Below are 23,640 nucleotides of genomic sequence, written 5' to 3'. Positions count from 1 at the left end.
TCCATCTGTCTCTTCTCTCTGTCCATCTGTCTCTTCTCTCTGTCATCTGTCTCTTCTCTCTGTCCATCTGTCTCTTCTCTCTGTCCATCTGTCTTCTTCTGTCCATCTGTCTCTTCTCTCTGTCCATCTGTCTCTTCTCTCTGTCCATCTGTCTCTTCTCTCTCCATCTGTCCATCTCTCTTCTCTCTGTCCATCTGTCTCTTCTCTCTGTCCATCTGTCTCTTCTCTCTGTCCATCTGTCTCTTCTCTCTGTCCATCTGTCTCTTCTCTCTGTCCATCTGTCTCTTCTCTCTGTCCATCTGTCTCTTCTCTCTGTCCATCTGTCTCTTCTCTCTGTCCATCTGTCTCTTCTCTCTGTCTGTCTCTTCTCTCTGTCCATCTGTCTCTTCTCTCTGTCCATCTGTCTCTTCTCTCTGTCCATCTGTCTCTTCTCTCTGTCCATCTGTCTCTTCTCTCTGTCCATCTGTCTCTTCTCTCTGTCCGTCTGTCTCTTCTCTCGTCTCTCTCTGTCTCTCTTCTCTCTCTGTCTCTCTTCTCTCTGTCCATCTGTCTCTTCTCTCTTCTCTCTCTGTCTCTCTTCTCTCTCTGTCTCTCTTCTCTCTGTCCATCTGTCTCTTCTCTCTTCTCTCTCTGTCTCTCTCTCTCTCTGTCTCTCTTCTCTCTGTCCATCTGTGTCTTCTCTCTTCTCTCTCTGTCTCTCTGTCTCTCTTCTCTCTCTGTCTCTCTTCTCTCTCCATCTGTCTTCTCTCTCTTCTCTGTGTTTGTGTGATTACTGTTCGGTTGTGATGCTCGTCCCTCTCAGCCAGCCAAGATGAATGCACATCCATGCATTCATCCCTCTCTTCTCAGTCAGAGAAGAAATTATGTGTATTTAAAACAGGATTGTGTCTGTTGAGAGAGGATTGTGTTAAAACAGGATTGTGTCTGTTGAGAGAGGATTGTGTGAAAACAGGATTATGAGAGAGAGGGGGGGGGATTTTATTCTACCAGACCAAAGATAGGAAACCCAGTTAAATGAATAAAGTTTCCAAGCTTTTAGCTGTTCAAAGCAGATTGACATTTATTGTCATGAATCTTGTCCTTGAGGCAGAACTGAGCAATTTCCACTAGATTGGCCAGCTGCAAAGTCAGAATTGGCTATGTTGCTTTTTGGTCTTAGTTTAGGTTTATTAGTGTGGTTAAGATTAAAGTTAGATTTAAAATCTGATTTTATGACTTTGTGGCTGTGCTAGCTAGTGACCACTCTGCAGAACTGCCTCCAGAACAAGATCCATGAGAAAGAAACGCTAACCTGCCTGTTTAAAGGCCTTTTTACAATGTGCTGCTGGCTTGACTGCGTCATTCAACTTGATGAGCTGAATGACAATCCTCCCCAAGAATAGCTTTTCTCCGTTTCTTCACTTTAATTGACAGAGTTTGGTCAGTTTACAGCCGATGGTATTTGATATTTCACACTGAAAGCAGCACTCAACTGAATTGGACCTTTTTTATTTCAAGACACTTTGCTCAAGTCTCTCTCAGAAAAAAAGATTTGTAGATTTCCATAAAGTTAGATGCAATATCTTCCCACTGCTCTTCTCTGATGAGTCTAAATGCCAGTGACACTAAGGGTCATACAGTCTTCATGCTGTATAAACAGAACTGTTATCCATCTCCAGATAATTGGTTGGAAGTGGAACGTATTCATGTGTTCTTCATATGAGGCTGCTGAGGGGAGGAAAGCTCATAGTAATGGCTGGAACGGCATCAAACACATGGAAACCATTCCACCTATTCCACTCCAGTCATTACTACCAGCCCGTCCTCCCTAATTCAGGTGCCACCAACCTCCTGTGGTGTTCTTCTACTGAATGTACACTGAGTGGACAAAAAAAAATAGGAACAGCTGCTCTTTCCATGTCATAGATTGACTAGGTGAATGTCTGCTGCTGTAGAGGAAGTACACTTCAACAGGGCTGATTTCCCAGACAGGGCTGATTTCCCAGACAGGGCTGATTTCCCAGACAGGGCTGATTCCCCAGACAGGGCTGATTTCCCAGACAGGGCTGATTTCCCAGACAGGGCTGATTCCCCAGACAGGGCTGATTTCCCAGACAGGGCTGATTTCCCAGACAGGGCTGATTTCCCAGACAGGGCTGATTCCCCAGACAGGGCTGATTTCCCAGACAGGGCTGATTTCCCAGGCAGGGCTGATTCCCCAGACAGGGCTGATTTCCCAGACAGGGCTGATTTCCCAGACAGGGCTGATTCCCCAGACAGGGCTGATTTCCCAGACAGGGCTGATTCCCCAGACAGGGCTGATTCCCCAGACAGGGCTGATTTCCCAGACAGGGCTGATTCCCCAGACAGGGCTGATTTCCCCAGACAGGGCTGATTTCCCAGACAGGGCTGATTCCCCAGACAGGGCTGATTTCCCAGACAGGGCTGATTCCCCAGACAGGGCTGATTTCCCAGACAGGGCTGATTCCCCAGGCAGGGCTGATTTCCCAGACAGGGCTGATTTCCTAGACAGGGCTGATTCCCCAGACAGGGCTGATTTCCCCAGACAGGGCTGATTTCCCAGACAGGGCTGATTCCCCAGACAGGGCTGATTTCCCAGACAGGGCTGATTCCCCAGACAGGGCTGATTTCCCAGACAGGGCTGATTCCCCAGACAGGGCTGATTTCCCAGACCGGGCTGATTTCCCAGACAGGGCTGATTTCCCAGACAGGGCTGATTTCCCAGACAGGGCTGATTCCCCAGACAGGGCTGATTTCCCAGACAGGGCTGATTCCCCAGACAGGGCTGATTTCCCAGGCAGGGCTGATTCCCCAGACAGGGCTGATTCCCCAGACAGGGCTGATTTCCCAGACAGGGCTGATTTCCCAGACAGGGCTGATTTCCCAGACAGGGCTGATTTCCCAGACAGGGCTGATTTCCCAGACAGGGCTGATTCCCCAGACAGGGCTGATTTCCCAGACACAGACTAAGCCTAACTATTTGAATGTAAATAAATGTTACTCAGTGAAACCTGAACTGGATGGGAGACCGTGATATTTCAAATGATCCCCCAAATGTCACAGTCAGTTAGAGAGTGGGTGGGAAATAAGACAATGTCTGGTTCTCAGTCTGCTCACATTAACTTCAATGTTGTGGAAACATTGAGAGACCGTTAAGACATCTCCCCTGCTCTTCGACCCAGGGGAGATGGAATACAAACACAAGGAGCACTGTATTTCCCTGCTGTGACTCAGTGACAGATATGTGGTCTGTATGACCGTGCCTCTCCCCCTCCCGCTGTGTGTTGGCAGAATGCCTGCACCGTGTGCCAGACCAGAGTGCCAGGTCTGCCTGGGCAGAAGGGCGAGCAGGGAACCCATGGAGCGACAGGAGTGCAAGGCATGGTGGGAGAAAAGGTGAGTGTCTCATTATTATCTTTACTGTGTGTGTGTGTGTGTGTGTGTGTGTGTGTGTGTGTGTGTGTGTGTGTGTGTGTGTGTGTGTGTGTGTGTGTGTGTGTGTGTGTGTGTGTGTGTGTGTGTGTGTGTGTGGGTGGGTGGGTGGGTGGGTGGGTGGGTGGGTGGGTGGGTGGGTGGATGGATGGATGGGTCGCACGCACGCCCAGAAGTGTGAGAGTGGAACCCTTGGGGACAGATTGTGTGATTTTGTGTGTGTGTCTTTCTCTGTGCATTGATTTGCGTGTGTGTCCATCCTAAACAGGGGGATCCAGGAGTGCGAGGACCTCTCGGTAATCCAGGGAAAGAAGGTCCAAAGGTAGGAAACAACGTGTCATCCTGATTATAATGTATGTGTTCTAAATGGCAGCCTATTCCCTGTTATAATGTATGTGTTCTAAATGGCAGCCTATTCCCTGTTATAATGTATGTGTTCTAAATGGCAGCCTATTCCCTGTTATAATGGATGTGTTCTAAATGGCAGCCTATTCCCTGTTATAATGGATGTGTTCTAAATGGCAGCCTATTCCCTGTTATAATGGATGTGTTCTAAATGGCAGCCTATTCCCTACATAGTGCACTATAACCTCTGGTGAAAAGTAGTGCCCTGTGTAAAGGATTAGGACACAGTGAATTTGGGACACAGTCAATGTATACAGAATTACTCCATTCACTCCATTCATTGCCAATCTCAGCATGACAAAGTGAATTAGAAAAGGCGATAGGTGTAATAGTATTTAGACTGGTGCATCACTGGGGACTACACTTCTTCTCCAGGATATTATTTTACATGGTTCTATCCCTTGTTGCTATTCATTTCCAGTTTAATTGTTTTCATAATACTTCCTACGAATAAATACCCTCTTCGTAATGCATTGTGAGGGCATTTATAATGCCTTATAAACAATGAATAATATGCTATAATGTACGACATAGGCTCTCGTAGTTGTTCATATTTCTTTTCATCGGAGAGATTTGGAAAGATTCAGACACCAACCGTTGAACCAAAGATTCAGACATTTACCATGTTAGTCCAGCACATTCGTATCATCAGAGCTGCTGGCTGCAGACGTGGTTGCCATGGATACACAGCAGTGTCCTGTATTAGTAAAATTACCCAAGCAGTCGCTTCTAATTGGCTCTATTAGAAACAAGAAGTCAAAGTGAAATGTATGACCACCCGTCATGCCGCTGGTTTGAGACTATTAGGTTTGGAGAGAACATACGGTATATTATGGTGGCAGACATTTCTCATTTCACAAGCAGACACATTAAGAAAAGGTTTATACAGAATTCAACTTGATTTGGCCATTTTTGTACTATTTACTGTTGCTGTTACTGTTTACTCATTCAGTGATGTTGTTTGCTGTTCTAGGGGATGAAAGGAGAGAGAGGATTCCCTGGGCCTGGTGGAGACAAAGGAGACGAGGTGGGTTTCAGACCTGTCCTGGGGCCAAGACACGAATCATATACTTTAACATGCTTGAGTGTGCTTGACGGTACACTACATCAAATCAAATCAAATCTGGAACCAACGATCATTCCACGCTCACAGTCGCTTAGGTCACTGGTTTTACCCTTTGTGACGTTCAGTCGATCAGTAACAGAATGTCTCAATGTCTCAATGTCTCAATGTCTCAATGTCTCAATGTCTCAATGTCTCAATGTCTCAATGTCTCAATGCCTCAATGCCTCAATGTCTCAATGCCTCAATGTCTCAATGCCTCAATGTCTCAATGTCTCAATGTCTCAATGCCTCAATGTCTCAATGTCTCAATGTCTCAATGTCTCAATGCCTCAATGCCTCAATGCCTCAATGCCTCAATGTCTCAATGTCTCAATGTCTCAATGCCTCAATGCCTCAATGCCTCAATGCCTCAATGCCTCAATGCCTCAATGTCTCAATGCCTCAATGTCTCAATGCCTCAATGTCTCAATGTCTCAATGTCTCAATGCCTCAATGCCTCAATGCCTCAATGTCTCAATGCCTCAATGTCTCAATGCCTCAATGTCTCAATGTCTCAATGCCTCAATGCCTCAATGCCTCAATGCCTCAATGCCTCAATGCCTCAATGCCTCAATGCCTCAATGCCTGCTTTATATAGCAAGCCACGGTCACATGACTCATCTTGCCCCATGTACAACAGAATCAATGGAATAGCCCCAAAAATGCAAACGAGGTTAACTCTCCTCTTGTCCTTCTTGCAATACCTACCAGTTAGGCGATCATACACTACCTATTACACAGGAAGTGATTGTTCTCTGGTGTTTCTTGTCTTTCTCAGGGCTCTCCTGGAGTTCCAGGCATTCTGGGTACAACCGGCCGTACTGGAGCCCCTGTAAGCAAAACAAATCACCAATTAAATCATCTTCATTAAATCATCTTTCACATCTATTCATCTATTCATCCCTAGTCATCCCTAGCATCTATTCATCCCTCGTTGTAATGCATGTGTAGTACTGTGTTGTTGATACAATAACAATCACTGAGAAAACCATACTCATTGTTTGGCCCCTATTTTCTCTCACCCAGTTTCTATATTTAGTTTGAGACCCAGTTTTAGTACTTTGTTTTCTATATTTAGTTTGAGACCCAGTTAATTGATGTACAGTTAATTTTGTTTTCTATATTTAGTTTGTGACCCAGTTAATTGATGTACGTTGTTTCTATATTTAGTTAGTGACCCAGTTAATTGATGTACTTTGTTTTCTATATTTAGTTTGTGACCCAGTTAATTGATGTACCTTGTTTCTATATTTAGTTAGTGACCCAGTTAATTGATGTACCTTGTTTCTATATTTAGTTTGTGACCCAGTTAATTGATGTACCTTGTCTCTGTCTGCAGGGCGTCATGGGCAGACCTGGGCCAATGGGTCAGCCTGGAACAAAGGGAGATCGGGTAAGAAAGAGACGCTGTGTGTGAATATACAGTCTCTAGTGAAGGTCTACTCACACTTACACGGTCTTCACCCTTTGCTACCTTCAGATTAAATCTACAAAGGGATTCAATTAGATTTGTCCCAAATGTAGTTTCACAGCCTACTCCAAAGTGAAAGAAAAATGATCATTTTCCAAATGACTTAGATAATGATGAACTGATTACATATGTTTTCACTTTTACTTGGTGGAAGCACCTTCAGCAGTCATTACAGCTGGGAATCATTCTGAATAAGATTCTACCAAGCTTGCACAACTCTTACAACAACATGCACTCAGCGGCCAGTTTATATTTTTATTTTATTTATTTGTTTACCTTTATTTAACCAGGCAAGTCAGTTAAGAACACATTCTTATTTTCAATGACGGCCTGGGAACAGTGGGTTATCTGCCTGTTCAGGGGCAGAACGACAGATTTGTACCTTGTCAGCTCGGGGGTTTGTACTCGCAACCTTCCGGTTACTAGTCCAACGCTCTAACCACTAGGCTACGCTGCCGCCCCGGGTCAGACCCCCCTTTGCCTCCAGAACAGATTGAATTCTTTGGGGTATGGAAACATTGCTCAATTGGTATCAAGGGACCTGACATGTGCCAGGAAAACATTCCCCACACAATTACACCACCGTCACCAGCTTGTACCGTTGATACCAGGCAGAATGGGGCCATGGACTCATGCTGCTTAAGTCAAATCCTGACTCTGCCATCAGCATGATGCAACAGCAACTGCTGCAATAGCGCATCCGTGAAAAAGACAGACAAGTTGTGTATTCCGAGATGCTGTTCTGCCATCCACTGTTGTACTGCACCGATATTTACCTGTTTGTGGCCCTCCTGTTAGCTTACACGATTATTGCCATTCTCCTTCAGCCTCTCTCATCAACAAGCTGTTTTCTCCCATTCTCCTTCAGCCTCTCTCATCAACAAGCTGTTTTCTCCCATTCTCCTTCAGCCTCTCTCATCAACAAGCTTCTTTTCTCCCATTCTCCTTCAGCCTCTCTCATCAACAAGCTGTTTTCTCCCATTCTCCTTCAGCCTCTCTCATCAACAAGCTGTTTTCTCCCATTCTCCTTCAGCCTCTCTCATCAACAAGCTGTTTTCTCCCATTCTCCTTCAGCCTCTCTCATCAACAAGCTGTTTTCTCCCATTCTCCTTCAGCCTCTCTCATCAACAAGCTGTTTTCTCCCATTCTCCTTCAGCCTCTCTCATCAACAAGCTGTTTTCTCCCATTCTCCTTCAGCCTCTCTCATCAACAAGCTGTTTTCTCCCATTCTCCTTCAGCCTCTCTCATCAACAAGCTGTTTTCTCCCAAGCTGTTTTTCATTCTCCTTCAGCCTCTCTCATCAACAAGCTGTTTTCTCCCATTTCTTCCTCATCAACAAGCTGTTTTCTCCCATTCTCCTTCTCATCAACAAGCTGTTTTCTCCCATTCTCCTTCAGCCTCTCTCATCAACAAGCTGTTTTCTCCCATTCTCCTTCAGCCTCTCTCATCAACAAGCTGTTTTCTCCCATTCTCCTTCAGCCTCTCTCATCAACAAGCTGTTTTCTCCCATTCTCCTTCAGCCTCTCTCATCAACAAGCTGTTTTCTCCCATTCTCCTTCAGCCTCTCTCATCAACAAGCTGTTTTCTCCCATTCTCCTTCAGCCTCTCTCATCAAAAAGCTGTTTTCTCCCATTCTCCTTCAGCCTCTCTCATCAACAAGCTGTTTTCTCCCATTCTCCTTCAGCCTCTCTCATCAACAAGCTGTTTTCTCCCATTCTCCTTCAGCCTCTCTCATCAACAAGCTGTTTTCCCATTTCTCCTTCAGCCTCTCTCATCAACAAGCTGTTTTCTCCCATTCTCCTTCAGCCTCTCTCATCAACAAGCTGTTTTCTCCCATTCTCCTTCAGCCTCTCTCATCAACAAGCTGTTTTCTCCCATTCTCCTTCAGCCTCTCTCATCAACAAGCTGTTTTCTCCCATTCTCCTTCAGCCTCTCTCATCAACAAGCTGTTTTCTCCCATTCTCCTTCAGCCTCTCTCATCAACAAGCTGTTTTCTCCCATTCTCCTTCAGCCTCTCTCATCAACAAGCTGTTTTCTCCCATTCTCCTTCAGCCTCTCTCATCAACAAGCTGTTTTCTCCCATTCTCCTTCAGCCTCTCTCATCAACAAGCTGTTTTCTCCCATTCTCCTTCAGCCTCTCTCATCAACAAGCTGTTTTCTCCCATTCTCCTTCAGCTCTCTCATCAACAAGCTGTTTTCTCCCATTCTCCTTCAGCCTCTCTCATCAACAAGCTGTTTTCTCCTTCTCCTCTCCTTCAGCCTCTCATCATCAACAAGCTGTTTTCTCCCATTCTCCTTCAGCCTCTCTCATCAACAAGCTGTTTTCTCCCATTCTCCTTCAGCCTTCTCATCAACAAGCTGTTTTCTCCCATTCTCCTTCAGCCTCTCTCATCAACAAGCTGTTTTCTCCCATTCTCCTTCAGCCTCTCTCATCAACAAGCTGTTTTCTCCCACAGGCATGCCGCTAACTGGAAGGTTGTTTGTGGCACCATTCTCAGTAAACCCTAGACTCTGTCCTGCGTGAAAAGGCCAGGATGCCGGGCGTTTCTGAGATACTGGAACCGGCTCGCCTGCCACCGACGATCATACCAAGCTCAAAGTCTCTTAGGTCACTGGTTTGGCCCATTGTAACATTCAGTTGAACAGTAAATGAATGCCTCAAGGCTTGTCTGCCTGCTTTACATAGCAAGTCACGGCCACATGACTCACTGTCTGTAGGAGTGAACCATTTTCCTGAACGGGTTGTTGTACCTAATAAACTGGCCACTGAGTTTATATCCATTGTTTTTGTTCAAATTGCTCAAGCTCAGTAAATTTGGTAGGGAATCATTGACGGACAGCAGTATTCAAACATTGTCTTTCATTTTTCAATCAGATTTAAGTCAGGACAGAGACTAAACCACTCAGGAACACTAAATACCTCTTGGAAAGCCACTCTGTTGTGTCCTTGGCATACTTTTGTGTGTGTGCAATTGTCCCACAGAAAAATGTAACTCTATCCCAGGGTTAGGCAGTCAGAAGACAGAGTTTCCGCTAACGTTTTACCTGGGCTTTGTTCCTTTCATATTTCTTTAGATCCTGACAGCCTCCCGAGGCCACTACAATACTGGAAAATACAAAGGGATCTAAACCATTGCATTCACTCCACATTACTGGCCCGCATGGTAAAGTGAAGGAAGCCTGTGTTAAAAAAATCCACTCCAAATCCTTGATTATGTTTGCAACAATACCATTAAGTAATACTGCAAGACAACACATTTACATTTACATTTAAGTCATTTAGCAGACGCTCTTATCCAGAGCGACTTACAAAGACATTACGTTTTTGGCCTAAAATAAAAACTACAGGTTTGGGTCAAATACAATACAACATAACACAAAGTCAACCCTCTGTATTTTCAACTATTGTGGTTGGTAGCATCATGTTATGGGTATGCTTGTCATCACCAGGGACTGGGGAGTTTGTCATGATCAAGCAATGGAATTATATTGCCCTAAGAGTTGTGCAGAATCTTATTCAAAATGATTCACAGCTGTAATGGCTGTCAAAAGGTGCTTCCACCAAGAATTCACTTTGGGGTGTGAAGACACACAATCAAGACATCTTTGTTTTTTTGTTTTCCTTATTAATTAGAACATTTCATATACATTTCTTTCACTTTGAAGATGTGGAGTAGGTTGTGTAGACCTGTAGAAAATATATCTAATTCAATCCATTTTTTAATTTAATTTTAAGGGGGGGGAATGTGAAGACTGTGCCATTGTTGTACAGACTTTCACTGGGCACTGTACTGTACATGTCTACTTCATGTTGTAAATATAGGCAGTTAGTAAATACAGGGTCGTGTTTTATTCAAGCTTGTGGCCTGACATGCCAAGAGCTGTTCTGATAGTCTAAGATGAAAACAATGCCTTGCGTCTTATTTAGTGCTATCTCAAAGAGCATCAATAATGGGTTATTGTAATACTCAGGAATCATGTTATTTTCTTAAAAAGCACATTATTCCTTATGGATTTCTCTTCAGTTTTGTTGTTGAAAGAATGCCATGGGCCTAGTGTTGTCAGTGGATTGGGGTGGCGTGCTGTATGCCAATTCAGTAGCCTTGCAAGAGGCTTGTGCAGCCAGAACAGCTCATAGGATCTCCTGTTTCTGTAGCGTGAGGCAGGTTGATGTATCAGTACACCCCTTGTACAGGACACGAGTTTATCGCAGAGCCTTACCCCCAATCTATCTCAAATTCAACAGAGCTAGTATGTCCCTCTTCTCAAATACTCTACCTCTGCAATAGACTTGTATTATCAGCCATGCCATGTCCTAAAGATTAGGATTGTCACTGTGTCTAATGTGTGGGTAAATATGGGTAAAGAGGTATTCTCAGATTATTGGGATCTTAACTGGAGAAACGTGTTCCCCAGTGACAGACTGGAAAGCATTATCCCTCTCATGGTTTGTTGTGTGTGTGTGTGTGTGTGTGTGTGTGTGTGTGTGTGTGTGTGTGTGTGTGTGTGTGTGTGTGTGTGTGTGTGTGTGTGTGTGTGTGTGTGTGTGTGTGTGTGTGTGTGTGTGTGTGTGTGTGTGTGTGTGTGTGTGTGTGTGTGTGTGTGTGTGTGTGTGTGTGTGTGTGTGTCCTACAGGGAAGTGAAGGCTCCCCTGGAAGGCCAGGACTACCAGGCCCCCCAGTAAGTTATTCAGAGCATCACTGAGATCTCTCTCTGTGTGTGTGTATACAGACTGTGTGTGTGCGTGTTGTTGAATCATTGGTGAGATGTGTCAACAATTTTCATGCCTATGAATGATGACACCAGTTCAAGGTACCTTAGCCAATTACTAGTGTCCTTTTGAATGTCTGGTCACACAACACATCATTTAAAAGGACAGTGAGATTGACCTAATCCTTTGAAGGACAACAAGTTTTCTTCCGTCTACTTGAGAAAATGTTTTTCCTGTTCTTTCTTCCTTCCTGGAAATCAAAACAAGTACAATTCTATTGGTCACGTACACATATTTAGCAGATGTTATTGTGGGTGTAGAGAAATGCTTGTGTTCCTAGCTCAACAGTGCAGTAGTGTCTAACAGTGCAGTAGTATCTAACAGTGCAGTACTATCTAACAGTGCAGTAGTATCTAACAGTGTAGTAGTATCTAACAGTGCAGTAGTATCTAACAGTAGTATCTAACAGTAGTATCTAACAGTAGTATCTAACAGTGTAGTAGTATCTAACAGTGCAGTAGTATCTAACAGTGCAGTAGTATCTAACAGTAGTATCTAACAGTGCAGTAGTATCTAACAGTGCAGTAGTATCTAACAGTGTAGTAGTATCTAACAGTGCAGTAGTATCTAACAGTGTAGTAGTATCTAACAGTGCAGTAGTATCTAACAGTGCAGTAGTATCTAACAGTGTAGTAGTATCTAACAGTGTAGTAGTATCTAACAGTGCAGTAGTATCTAACAGTGCAGTAGTATCTAACAGTGCAGTAGTATCTAACAGTGCAGTAGTGTCTAACAGTAGTATCTAACAGTAGTATCTAACAGTAGTATCTAACAGTGCAGTAGTATCTAACAGTGCAGTAGTATCTAACAGTAGTATCTAACAGTGCAGTAGTGTCTAACAGTAGTATCTAACAGTAGTATCTAACAGTAGTATCTAACAGTGCAGTAGTGTCTAACAGTAGTATCTAACAGTAGTATCTAACAGTAGTATCTAACAGTGCAGTAGTATCTAACAGTGCAGTAGTATCTAATAGTAGTATCTAACAGTGCAGTAGTATCTAACAGTGTAGTAGTATCTAACAGTGCAGTAGTATCTAACAGTGCAGTAGTATCTAACAGTGCAGTAGTATCTAACAGTGCAGTAGTATCTAATAGTAGTATCTAACAGTGCAGTAGTATCTAACAGTGCAGTAGTGTCTAACAGTGCAGTAGTATCTAACAGTGCAGTAGTATCTAACAGTGCAGTAGTATCTAACAGTGCAGTAGTATCTAACAGTGCAGTAGTATCTAACAGTGCAGTAGTGTCTAACAGTAGTATCTAACAGTGTAGTAGTATCTAACAGTAGTATCTAACAGTAGTATCTAACAGTAGTATCTAACAGTAGTATCTAACAGTGTAGTAGTATCTAACAGTGCAGTAGTATCTAACAGTGCAGTAGTATCTAACAGTGCAGTAGTATCTAACAGTGTAGTAGTATCTAACAGTACAGTAGTATCTAACAGTGTAGTAGTGTATAACAGTGTAGTAGTATCTAACAGTGCAGTAGTATCTAACAGTGCAGTAGTATCTAACAGTGCAGTAGTATCTAACAGTGTAGTAGTATCTAACAGTGCAGTAGTATCTAACAGTGTAGTAGTGTATAACAGTGTAGTACTATCTAACAGTGCAGTAGTATCTAACAGTGCAGTAGTGTATAACAGTGTAGTAGTATCTAACAGTGCAGTAGTATCTAACAGTGAAGTAGTATCTAACAGTAGTATCTAACAGTAGTATCTAACAGTGTAGTAGTATCTAACAGTGTAGTAGTATCTAACAGTGCAGTAGTATCTAACAGTGTAGTAGTATCTAACAGTGCAGTAGTGTATAACAGTGCAGTAGTATCTAACAGTAGTATCTAACAGTACAGTAGTGTATAACAGTGCAGTAGTATCTAGCAGTAGTATCTAACAGTAGTATCTAACAGTACAGTAGTATCTAACAGTGCAGTAGTATCTAACAGTGCAGTAGTGTATAACAGTGCAGTAGTATCTAACAGTAGTATCTAACAGTGCAGTAGTATCTAACAGTGCAGTAGTATCTAACAGTGCAGTAGTATCTAACAGTACAGTAGTATCTAACAGTGCAGTAGTATCTAACAGTGCAGTAGTATCTAACAGTACAGTAGTATCTAACAGTGCAGTAGTATCTAACAGTGCAGTAGTATCTAACAGTGCAGTAGTATCTAACAGTAGTATCTAACAGTAGTATCTAACAGTGCAGTAGTATCTAACAGTGCAGTAGTATCTAACAGTAGTATCTAACAGTGCAGTAGTATCTAACAGTGCAGTAGTATCTAACAGTAGTATCTAACAGTGCAGTAGTATCTAACAGTGCAGTAGTATCTAACAGTAGTATCTAACAGTGTAGTAGTATCTAACAGTAGTATCTAACAGTGCAGTAGTATCTAACAGTGCAGTAGTATCTAACAGTGCAGTCGTATCTAACAGTAGTATCAAACAGTGCAGTACTATCTAACAGTGCAGTAGTATCTAACAGTAGTATCTAACAGTGCAGTAGTATCTAACAGTAGTATCTAACAGTGCAGTAGTATCTAACAGTGCAGTAGTATCTAACAGTAGTATCTAACAGTGCAGTACTATCTAACAGTGCAGTAGTATCTAACAGTAGTATCTAACAGTGCAGTAGTATCTAACAGTGCAGTAGTATCTAACAGTGCAGTAGTATCTAACAGTGCAGTAGTGTCTAACAGTGCAGTAGTATCTAACAGTGCAGTAGTGTCTAACAGTGCAGTAGTGTCTAACAGTGCAGTAGTATCTAACAGTGCAGTAGTATCTAACAGTGTAGTAGTATCTAACAGTGCAGTAGTATCTAACAGTGAGGTAGTATCTAACAGTGTAGTAGTATCTAACAGTGAGGTAGTATCTAACAGTGTAGTAGTATCTAACAGTGAGGTAGTATCTAACAGTGTAGTAGTATCTAACAGTGAGGTAGTATCTAACAGTGTAGTAGTATCTAACAGTGTAGTAGTATCTAACAGTGTAGTAGTATCTAACAGTGTAGTAGTATCTAACAGTGCAGTACTATCTAACAGTGCAGTAGTATATAACAGTGCAGTACTATCTAACAGTGAGGTAGTATCAAACAGTGCAGTAGTATCTAACAGTGCAGTAGTATCTAACAGTACTATCTAACAGTGCAGTAGTATCTAACAGTGCAGTACTATCTAACAGTGCAGTAGTATATAACAGTGCAGTACTATCTAACAGTGAGGTAGTATCAAACAGTGCAGTAGTATATTACAGTGCAGTAGTATCTAACAGTGCAGTAGTATCTAACAGTGCAGTAGTATCTAACAGTGTAGTAGTATCTAACAGTGCAGTAGTGTATAACAGTGCAGTAGTATCTAACAGTGCAGTAGTATCTAACAGTACAGTAGTATCTAACAGTGCAGTAGTATCTAACAGTGCAGTAGTATCTAACAGTGCAGTAGTATCTAACAGTGCAGTAGTATCTAACAGTAGTATCTAACAGTGCAGTAGTATCTAACAGTAGTATCTAACAGTGTAGTAGTATCTAACAGTGCAGTAGTATCTAACAGTGCAGTAGTATCTAACAGTAGTATCTAACAGTGCAGTAGTATCTAACAGTAGTATCTAACAGTGCAGTAGTATCTAACAGTGCAGTAGTATCTAACAGTGCAGTAGTATCTAACAGTAGTATCTAACAGTGCAGTAGTATCTAACAGTGCAGTAGTATCTAACAGTGCAGTAGTATCTAACAGTAGTATCTAACAGTGCAGTAGTATCTAACAGTAGTATCTAACAGTACAGTAGTATCTAACAGTGCAGTAGTATCTAACAGTAGTATCTAACAGTGTAGTAGTATCTAACAGTAGTATCTAACAGTGCAGTAGTATCTAACAGTAGTATCTAACAGTGCAGTAGTATCTAACAGTGCAGTAGTATCTAACAGTAGTATCTAACAGTGCAGTAGTATCTAACAGTAGTATCTAACAGTGCAGTAGTATCTAACAGTGCAGTAGTATCTAACAACAGTAGTATCTAATAGTAGTATCTAACAGTGCAGTAGTATCTAACAGTGCAGTAGTATCTAACAGTGCAGTAGTATCTAATAGTAGTATCTAACAGTGCAGTAGTATCTAACAGTGCAGTAGTATCTAACAGTAGTATCTAACAGTGCAGTAGTATCTAACAGTGCAGTAGTGTCTAACAGTGCAGTAGTATCTAACAGTAGTATCAAACAGTGTAGTAGTATCTAACAGTAGTATCTAACAGTGCAGTAGTATCTAACAGTGAGGTAGTATCTAACAGTGCAGTAGTATCTAACAGTGCAGTAGTATCTAACAGTAGTATCTAACAGTGCAGTAGTATCTAACAGTGCAGTAGTATCTAACAGTGCAGTAGTATCTAACAGTAGTATCTAACAGTGTAGTAGTATCTAACAGTGCAGTAGTATCTAACAGTGCAGTAGTATCTAACAGTAGTATCTAACAGTGCAGTAGTATCTAAGTGCAGTAGTATCTAACAGTGCAGTAGTATCTAACAGTAGTATCAAACAGTGTAGTAGTATCTAACAGTGCAGTAGTATCTAACAGTGCAGTAGTATCTAACAGTGCAGTACTATCTAACAGTGCAGTAGTGTCTAACAGTGCAGTACTATCTAACAGTGCAGTAGTATCTAACAGTAGTATCTAACAGTGTAGTAGTATCTAACAGTGTAGTAGTATCTAACAGTGCAGTACTATCTAACAGTGCAGTAGTATCTAACAGTGCAGTAGTATCTAACAGTGCAGTAGTATCTAACAGTGTAGTAGTATCTAACAGTGCAGTACTATCTAACAGTGTAGTAGTATCTAACAGTAGTATCTAACAGTGTAGTAGTATCTAACAGTGCAGTAGTATCTAACAGTGTAGTAGTATCTAACAGTAGTATCTAACAGTGTAGTAGTATCTAACAGTGCAGTAGTATCTAACAGTGCAGTACTATCTAACAGTGCAGTAGTATCTAACAGTAGTATCTAACAGTGTAGTAGTATCTAACAGTGCAGTAGTATCTAACAGTGCAGTAGTATCTAACAGTGTAGTAGTATCTAACAGTGTAGTAGTATCTAACAGTGCAGTAGTATCTAACAGTGCAGTAGTATCTAACAGTGCAGTAGTATCTAACAGTGCAGTAGTATCTAACAGTAGTATCTAACAGTGCAGTAGTATCTAACAGTGCAGTAGTATCTAACAGTAGTATCTAACAGTAGTATCTAACAGTGCAGTAGTATCTAACAGTGTAGTAGTATCTAACAGTGCAGTAGTATCTAACAGTGCAGTAGTATCTAACAGTGTAGTAATATCTAACAGTGCAGTAGTATCTAACAGTGCAGTAGTATCTAACAGTGTAGTAGTATCTAACAGTGTAGTAGTATCTAACAGTGCAGTAGTATCTAACAGTGCAGTAGTATCTAACAGTGCAGTAGTATCTAACAGTGTAGTAATATCTAACAGTGCAGTAGTATCTAACAGTGCAGTAGTATCTAACAGTGTAGTAGTATCTAACAGTGCAGTAGTATCTAACAGTGTAGTAGTATCTAACAGTGCAGTACTATCTAACAGTGCAGTAGTATCTAACAGTAGTATCTAACAGTGTAGTAGTATCTAACAGTGTAGTAGTATCTAACAGTGCAGTAGTATCTAACAGTAGTATCTAACAGTGTAGTAGTATCTAACAGTGTAGTAGTATCTAACAGTGTAGTACTATCTAACAGTGCAGTAGTATCTAACAGTGCAGTACTATCTAACAGTGTAGTAGTATCTAACAGTGCAGTAGTATCTAACAGTGCAGTAGTATCTAACAGTGCAGTAGTATCTAACAGTGCAGTAGTATTTAACAGTGCAGTAGTATTTCCCAGCTTTGATGCACCTGTACTGACCTCGCCTTCTGGATGATAGCGTGGTCAACAGGCCGTGGCTCAGGTGGTTGATGTCCTTGATGATCTTTTTGGCCTGTGACATTGGGTGCTGTAGGTGTCCTGGAGGGCAGGTAGAAATGTTATTGAGTCACCATGTTCATGTTACTTCTGGGGACACTGGAGCAAAACCAAAAGGAGTGTTTCTTATTGGACACGTACAAAGCGAGTACTTCCTGTTTCACTCTGTTATGTAGGGGTTTCTTCCTTTGTGCCTCCTTAACACAACCCACTTACTGTGTTGGAGGAGAGGGTTAATGAATGAACTTCAGTACTGTAAATTCTTTAAATTGCACAAATCTAGCAAAAGCTTAGGGCCACAGGTTTCCTTCAAACTTAAAACCTGTTCTCCTGTAGATACTCTGATGCTGTGGTTAGTTTAGCGCTGTCTTGCAGCCGTTTAGCTTTGCCTCAGATTACACACTGATGACAGACAGCACATACATTGAGTAGTGGAGAGGAGACCGGGGGCTACACCCCCCCCCCCGCCCTGGCCCCATAAACACTAGTCAGGCAGGACTATCCAGACTATCTCTGGTATATCCAGGCTACTCCTCAAGCCATCAGGATGTTGTAGTTGCTTTGGTACTCACATTAGTGTTTGAATCTACAGAGGCCGGAGGGTTAAACAAGTGTTACTGCTCTCCTCTTTTGTTTAGTGATCACCAGGCAGCCCCAGATATTGATATCTCCCATGTAGTGATCACCAGGCAGCCCCAGATATTGATATCTCCCATGTAGTGATCACCAGACAGCCCCAGACATTGATCACTCCATGTAGTGACCACCAGGCAGCCCCAGATATTGATATGTCCATGTAGTGATCACCAGGCAGCCCCAGATATTGATATCTCCCATGTAGTGATCACCAGGCAGCCCCAGATATTGATATCTCCCATGTAGTGATCACCAGGCAGCCCCAGATATTGATATCTCCCATGTAGTGATCACCAGGCAGCCCCAGATATTGATATCTCCCATGTAGTGATCAACAGGCAACCCCAGATATTGATCACTGCATGTAGTGATCACCAGGCAGGCCCAGATATTGATCACTGCATGTAGTGACCACCAGGCAGCCCCAGATATTGATCACTGCATGTAGTGACCACCAGGCAACCCCAGATATTGATCACTCCATGTAGTGACCACCAGACAGCCCCAGATATTGATCACTGCATGTAGTGATCACCAGGCAGCCCCAGATATTGATCACTGCATGTAGTGACCACCAGACAGCCCCAGACATTGATCACTCCATGTAGTGACCACCAGGCAGCCCCAGATATTGATCTCTCCCATGTAGTGATCACCAGGCAGCCCCAGATATTGATATCTCCCATGTAGTGATCACCAGGCAGCCCCAGATATTGATATCTCCCATGTAGTGATCACCAGGCAGCCCCAGATATTGATATCTCCCATGTAGTGATCACCAGGCAGCCCCAGATATTGATATCTCCCATGTAGTGATCACCAGGCAGCCCCATATATTGATATCTCCCATGTAGTGATCACCAGGCAGCCTCAGATATTGATATCTCCATGTAGTGATCACCAGGCAGCCCCATATATTGATCACTCCATGTAATGATCACCAGGCAGCCCCAGATATTGATCTCTCCATGTAGTGACCACCAGGCAGCCCCAGATATTGATCACTGCATGTAGTGACCACCAGACAGCCACAGACATTGATCACTGATCACTCCATGTAGTGACCACCAGGCAGCCCCAGATATTGATATCTCCATGTAGTGATCACCAGGCAGCCCCAGATATTGATATCTCCCATGTAGTGATCACCAGGCAGTCTCAGATATTGATATCTCCATGTAGTGATCACCAGGCAGCCCCATATATTGATCACTCCATGTAATGATCACCAGGCAGCCCCAGATATTGATCTCTCCAAGTAATGATCACCAGGCAGCCCCAGATATTGATCTCTCCCATGTAGTGATCACCAGGCAGCCCCAGATATTGATATCTCCCATGTAGTGATCACCAGGCAGCCCCAGATATTGATATCTCCCATGTAGTGATCACCAGGCAGCCCCAGATATTGATATCTCCCATGTAGTGATCACCAGGCAGCCCCATATATTGATATCTCCCATGTAGTGATCACCAGGCAGCCTCAGATATTGATATCTCCATGTAGTGATCACCAGGCAGCCCCATATTTTGATCACTCCATGTAATGATCACCAGGCAGCCCCAGATATTGATCTCTCCATGTAGTGACCACCAGGCAGCCCCAGATATTGATCACTGCATGTAGTGACCACCAGACAGCCACAGACATTGATCACTGATCACTCCATGTAGTGACCACCAGGCAGCCCCAGATATTGATATCTCCATGTAGTGATCACCAGGCAGCCCCAGATATTGATATCTCCCATGTAGTGATCACCAGGCAGCCCCAGATATTGATATCTCCCATGTAGTGATCACCAGGCAGCCCCAGATATTGATATCTCCCATGTAGTGATCACCAGGCAGCCCCAGATATTGATATCTCCCATGTAGTGATCACCAGGCAGCCTCAGATATTGATATCTCCATGTAGTGATCACCAGGCAGCCCCATATATTGATCACTCCATGTAATGATCACCAGGCAGCCCCAGATATTGATCTCTCCAAGTAATGATCACCAGGCAGCCCCAGATATTGATCACTCCATGTAGTGATCACCAGGCAACCCCAGATATTGATCACTGCATGTAGTGATCACCAGGCAGCCCCATATATTGATCACTGCATGTAGTGACCACCAGGCAGCCCCAGATATTGATCACTGCATGTAGTGACCACCAGGCAACCCCAGATATTGATCACTCCATGTAGTGACCACCAGACAGTCCCAGATATTGATCACTGCATGTAGTGATCACCAGGCAGCCCCAGATATTGATCACCATGTAGTGACCACCAGGCAGCCCCAGATATTGATCACTGCATGTAGTGACCACCAGGCAGCCCCAGATATTGATCACTGCATGTAGTGACCACCAGACAGCCCCAGATATTGATCACTCCATGTAGTGACCACCAGGCAGCCCCAGATATTGATCACTCCATGTAGTGATCACCAGGCAGCCCCAGATATTGATCACTCCATGTAGTGACCACCAGACAGCCCCAGATATTGATCACTCCATGTAGTGACCACCAGGCAGCCCCAGATATTGATCACTCCATGTAGTGACCACCAGGCAGCCCCAGATATTGATCACTCCATGTAGTGACCACCAGGCAGTCCCAGATATTGATCCCCATGTAGTGATCAGCCCCAGATATTGATCACCATGTAGTGACCAGGCAGCCCCAGATATTGATCACTGCATGTAGTGACCACCAGACAGCCCCAGATATTGATCACTCCATGTAGTGACCACCAGGCAGCCCCAGATATTGATCACTCCATGTAGTGATCACCAGGCAGCCCCAGGCATTGATCACTCCATGTAGTGACCACCAGACAGCCCCAGATATTGATCACTCCATGTAGTGACCACCAGGCAGCCCCAGATATTGATCACTCCATGTAGTGACCACCAGGCAGCCCCAGATATTGATCACTCCATGTAGTGACCACCAGGCAGCCCCAGATATTGATCACTCCATGTAGTGACCACCAGGCAGATTGATCATCTCCATGTAGTGATCACCAGGCAGCCCCAGATATTGATATCTCCATGTAGTGATCCCCAGGCAGCCCCAGATATTGATCACTCCATGTAGTGAGCCCCAGATATTGATCACTCCATGTAGTGACCACCAGGCAGCCCCAGATATTGATCACTCCATGTAGTGACCACCAGGCAGCCCCAGATATTGATCACTCCATGTAGTGACCACCAGGCAGCCCCAGATATTGATCCCCAGATGATTGATCATTGATCACTCCATGTAGTGACCACCAGACAGCCACAGACATTGATCACTGATCACTCCATGTAGTGACCACCAGGCAGCCCCAGATATTGATATCTCCATGTAGTGATCACCAGGCAGCCCCAGATATTGATATCTCCCATGTAGTGATCACCAGGCAGCCCCAGATATTGATATCTCCCAGTGATCACCAGGCAGCCCCAGATATTGATATCTCCCATGTAGTGATCACCAGGCAGCCCCAGATATTGATATCTCCCATGTAGTGATCACCAGGCAGCCTCAGATATTGATATCTCCATGTAGTGATCACCAGGCAGCCCCAGATATTGATATCTCCCATGATCACCAGGCAGCCCCAGATTGATATCTCCATGTAATGATCACCAGGCAGCCCCCAGCCCCAGATATTGATCTCTCCATGTAATGATCACCAGGCAGCCCCAGATATTGATCACTCCATGTAGTGATCACCAGGCAACCCCAGATATTGATCACTGCATGTAGTGATCACCAGGCAGCCCCATATATTGATCACTGCATGTAGTGACCACCAGGCAGCCCCAGATATTGATCACTGCATGTAGTGACCACCAGGCAGCCCCAGATATTGATCACTGCATGTAGTGACCACCAGACAGCCACAGACATTGATCACTGATCACTCCATGTAGTGACCACCAGGCAGCCCCAGATATTGATATCTCCATGTAGTGATCACCAGGCAGCCCCAGATATTGATATCTCCCATGTAGTGATCACCAGGCAGCCCCAGATATTGATATCTCCCATGTAGTGATCACCAGGCAGCCCCAGATATTGATATCTCCCATGTAGTGATCACCAGGCAGCCCCAGATATTGATATCTCCCATGTAGTGATCACCAGGCAGCCTCAGATATTGATATCTCCATGTAGTGATCACCAGGCAGCCCCATATATTGATCACTCCATGTAATGATCACCAGGCAGCCCCAGATATTGATCTCTCCATGTAATGATCACCAGGCAGCCCCAGATATTGATCACTGCATGTAGTGATCACCAGGCAGCCCCAGATATTGATCACTGCATGTAGTGACCACCAGGCAGCCCCAGATATTGATCACTCCATGTAGTGACCACCAGGCAGCCCCAGATATTGATCACTCCATGTAGTGATCACCAGGCAGCCCCAGATATTGATCACTCCATGTAGTGACCACCAGACAGCCCCAGATATTGATCACTCCATGTAGTGACCACCAGGCAGCCCCAGATATTGATCACTCCATGTAGTGACCACCAGGCAGCCCCAGATATTGATCACTCCATGTAGTGACCACCAGGCAGTCCCAGATATTGATCACTCCATGTAGTGATCACCAGGCAGCCCCAGATATTGATCACTGCATGTAGTGACCACCAGGCAGCCCCAGATATTGATCACTGCATGTAGTGACCACCAGACAGCCCCAGATATTGATCACTCCATGTAGTGACCACCAGGCAGCCCCAGATATTGATCTCTCCATGTAGTGATCACCAGGCAGCCCCAGATATTGATCACTCCATGTAGTGACCACCAGACAGCCCCAGATATTGATCACTCCATGTAGTGACCACCAGGCAGCCCCGGATATTGATCACTCCATGTAGTGACCACCAGGCAGCCCCAGATATTGATCACTCCATGTAGTGATCACCAGGCAGCCCCAGATATTGATCACTGCATGTAGTGACCACCAGGCAGCCCCAGATATTGATCACTGCATGTAGTGACCACCAGACAGCCCCAGATATTGATCACTCCATGTAGTGACCACCAGGCAGCCCCAGATATTGATCTCTCCATGTAGTGATCACCAGGCAGCCCCAGATATTGATCACTCCATGTAGTGACCACCAGGCAGCCCCAGATATTGATCACTCCATGTAGTGACCACCAGGCAGTCCCAGATATTGATCACTCCATGTAGTGACCACCAGGCAGTCCCAGATATTGATCACTCCATGTAGTGATCACCAGGCAGCCCCAGATATTCATCTCAACCATGTTGCATTTAAGGGCTTATGAACAAAGTAATACTGTCTGCCTGGTCCAGGCCTACAGGACTGACTGTTAGACTAGAGTCACAGAAAACACTCAGGCAGACACACACACACACACACACACACACACACACACACACACACACACACACACACACACACACACACACACACACACACACACACACACACACACACACACACACACACACACACACACACACACACACACACACACACAAGACCTTTTGGAGTGTGTAAGGCTAGAAGTGTGTTAACGGAGGAGAAAGCTGGCTCTGACTGAGATGTGTGTGTTTGCAGGGTGTCCCCTATGTGGAGGGCAATGGGATGAGCAGTCTGTACAAACTGCAGGTAAGAACTTCACTGTACTCATCCTCATCAGGTGTTGCCGACGATGCAACTAGCATCACAGTGCTAGTCAACAGTTGACATGTTACTTATAGTCTTGTTTGTTGAGCCTCGGTAGGGTGACCCTCAAAGTAAAGGTTACCACATTCCCCTATATACCGTAGGCTACTGTAGATACCATATCATCAGATACCATGTCATCAGATATCCTGTAATCAGATACCATGTCATCA

The 23,640-nt window shown here is 43.9% G+C and overlaps 1 protein-coding gene across 1 annotated transcript in view; it reads left to right on the top strand.

The window, feature by feature from the left end:
- LOC124037343 (collagen alpha-1(XIX) chain-like) overlaps positions 1-23,640 on the top strand; it is a 194,327-nt gene that overhangs the window by 116,572 nt on the left and 54,115 nt on the right. The window contains exons 20-26 of the mRNA XM_046352055.1: positions 3,292-3,396; positions 3,701-3,754; positions 4,811-4,864; positions 5,721-5,774; positions 6,282-6,335; positions 11,049-11,093; positions 23,360-23,410. Coding sequence (XP_046208011.1) covers positions 3,292-3,396; positions 3,701-3,754; positions 4,811-4,864; positions 5,721-5,774; positions 6,282-6,335; positions 11,049-11,093; positions 23,360-23,410 — 417 coding nt within the window. The remainder of the gene's footprint in view (positions 1-3,291; positions 3,397-3,700; positions 3,755-4,810; positions 4,865-5,720; positions 5,775-6,281; positions 6,336-11,048; positions 11,094-23,359; positions 23,411-23,640) is intronic.

This window comes from Oncorhynchus gorbuscha, linkage group LG06 (genome assembly GCF_021184085.1).
Source record: "Oncorhynchus gorbuscha isolate QuinsamMale2020 ecotype Even-year linkage group LG06, OgorEven_v1.0, whole genome shotgun sequence".
In the NCBI taxonomy this organism is placed as follows: domain Eukaryota; kingdom Metazoa; phylum Chordata; class Actinopteri; order Salmoniformes; family Salmonidae; genus Oncorhynchus; species Oncorhynchus gorbuscha.
Note: the sequence above shows the minus strand (reverse complement) of the source record. Positions and strands in the feature narration are given on the sequence as shown.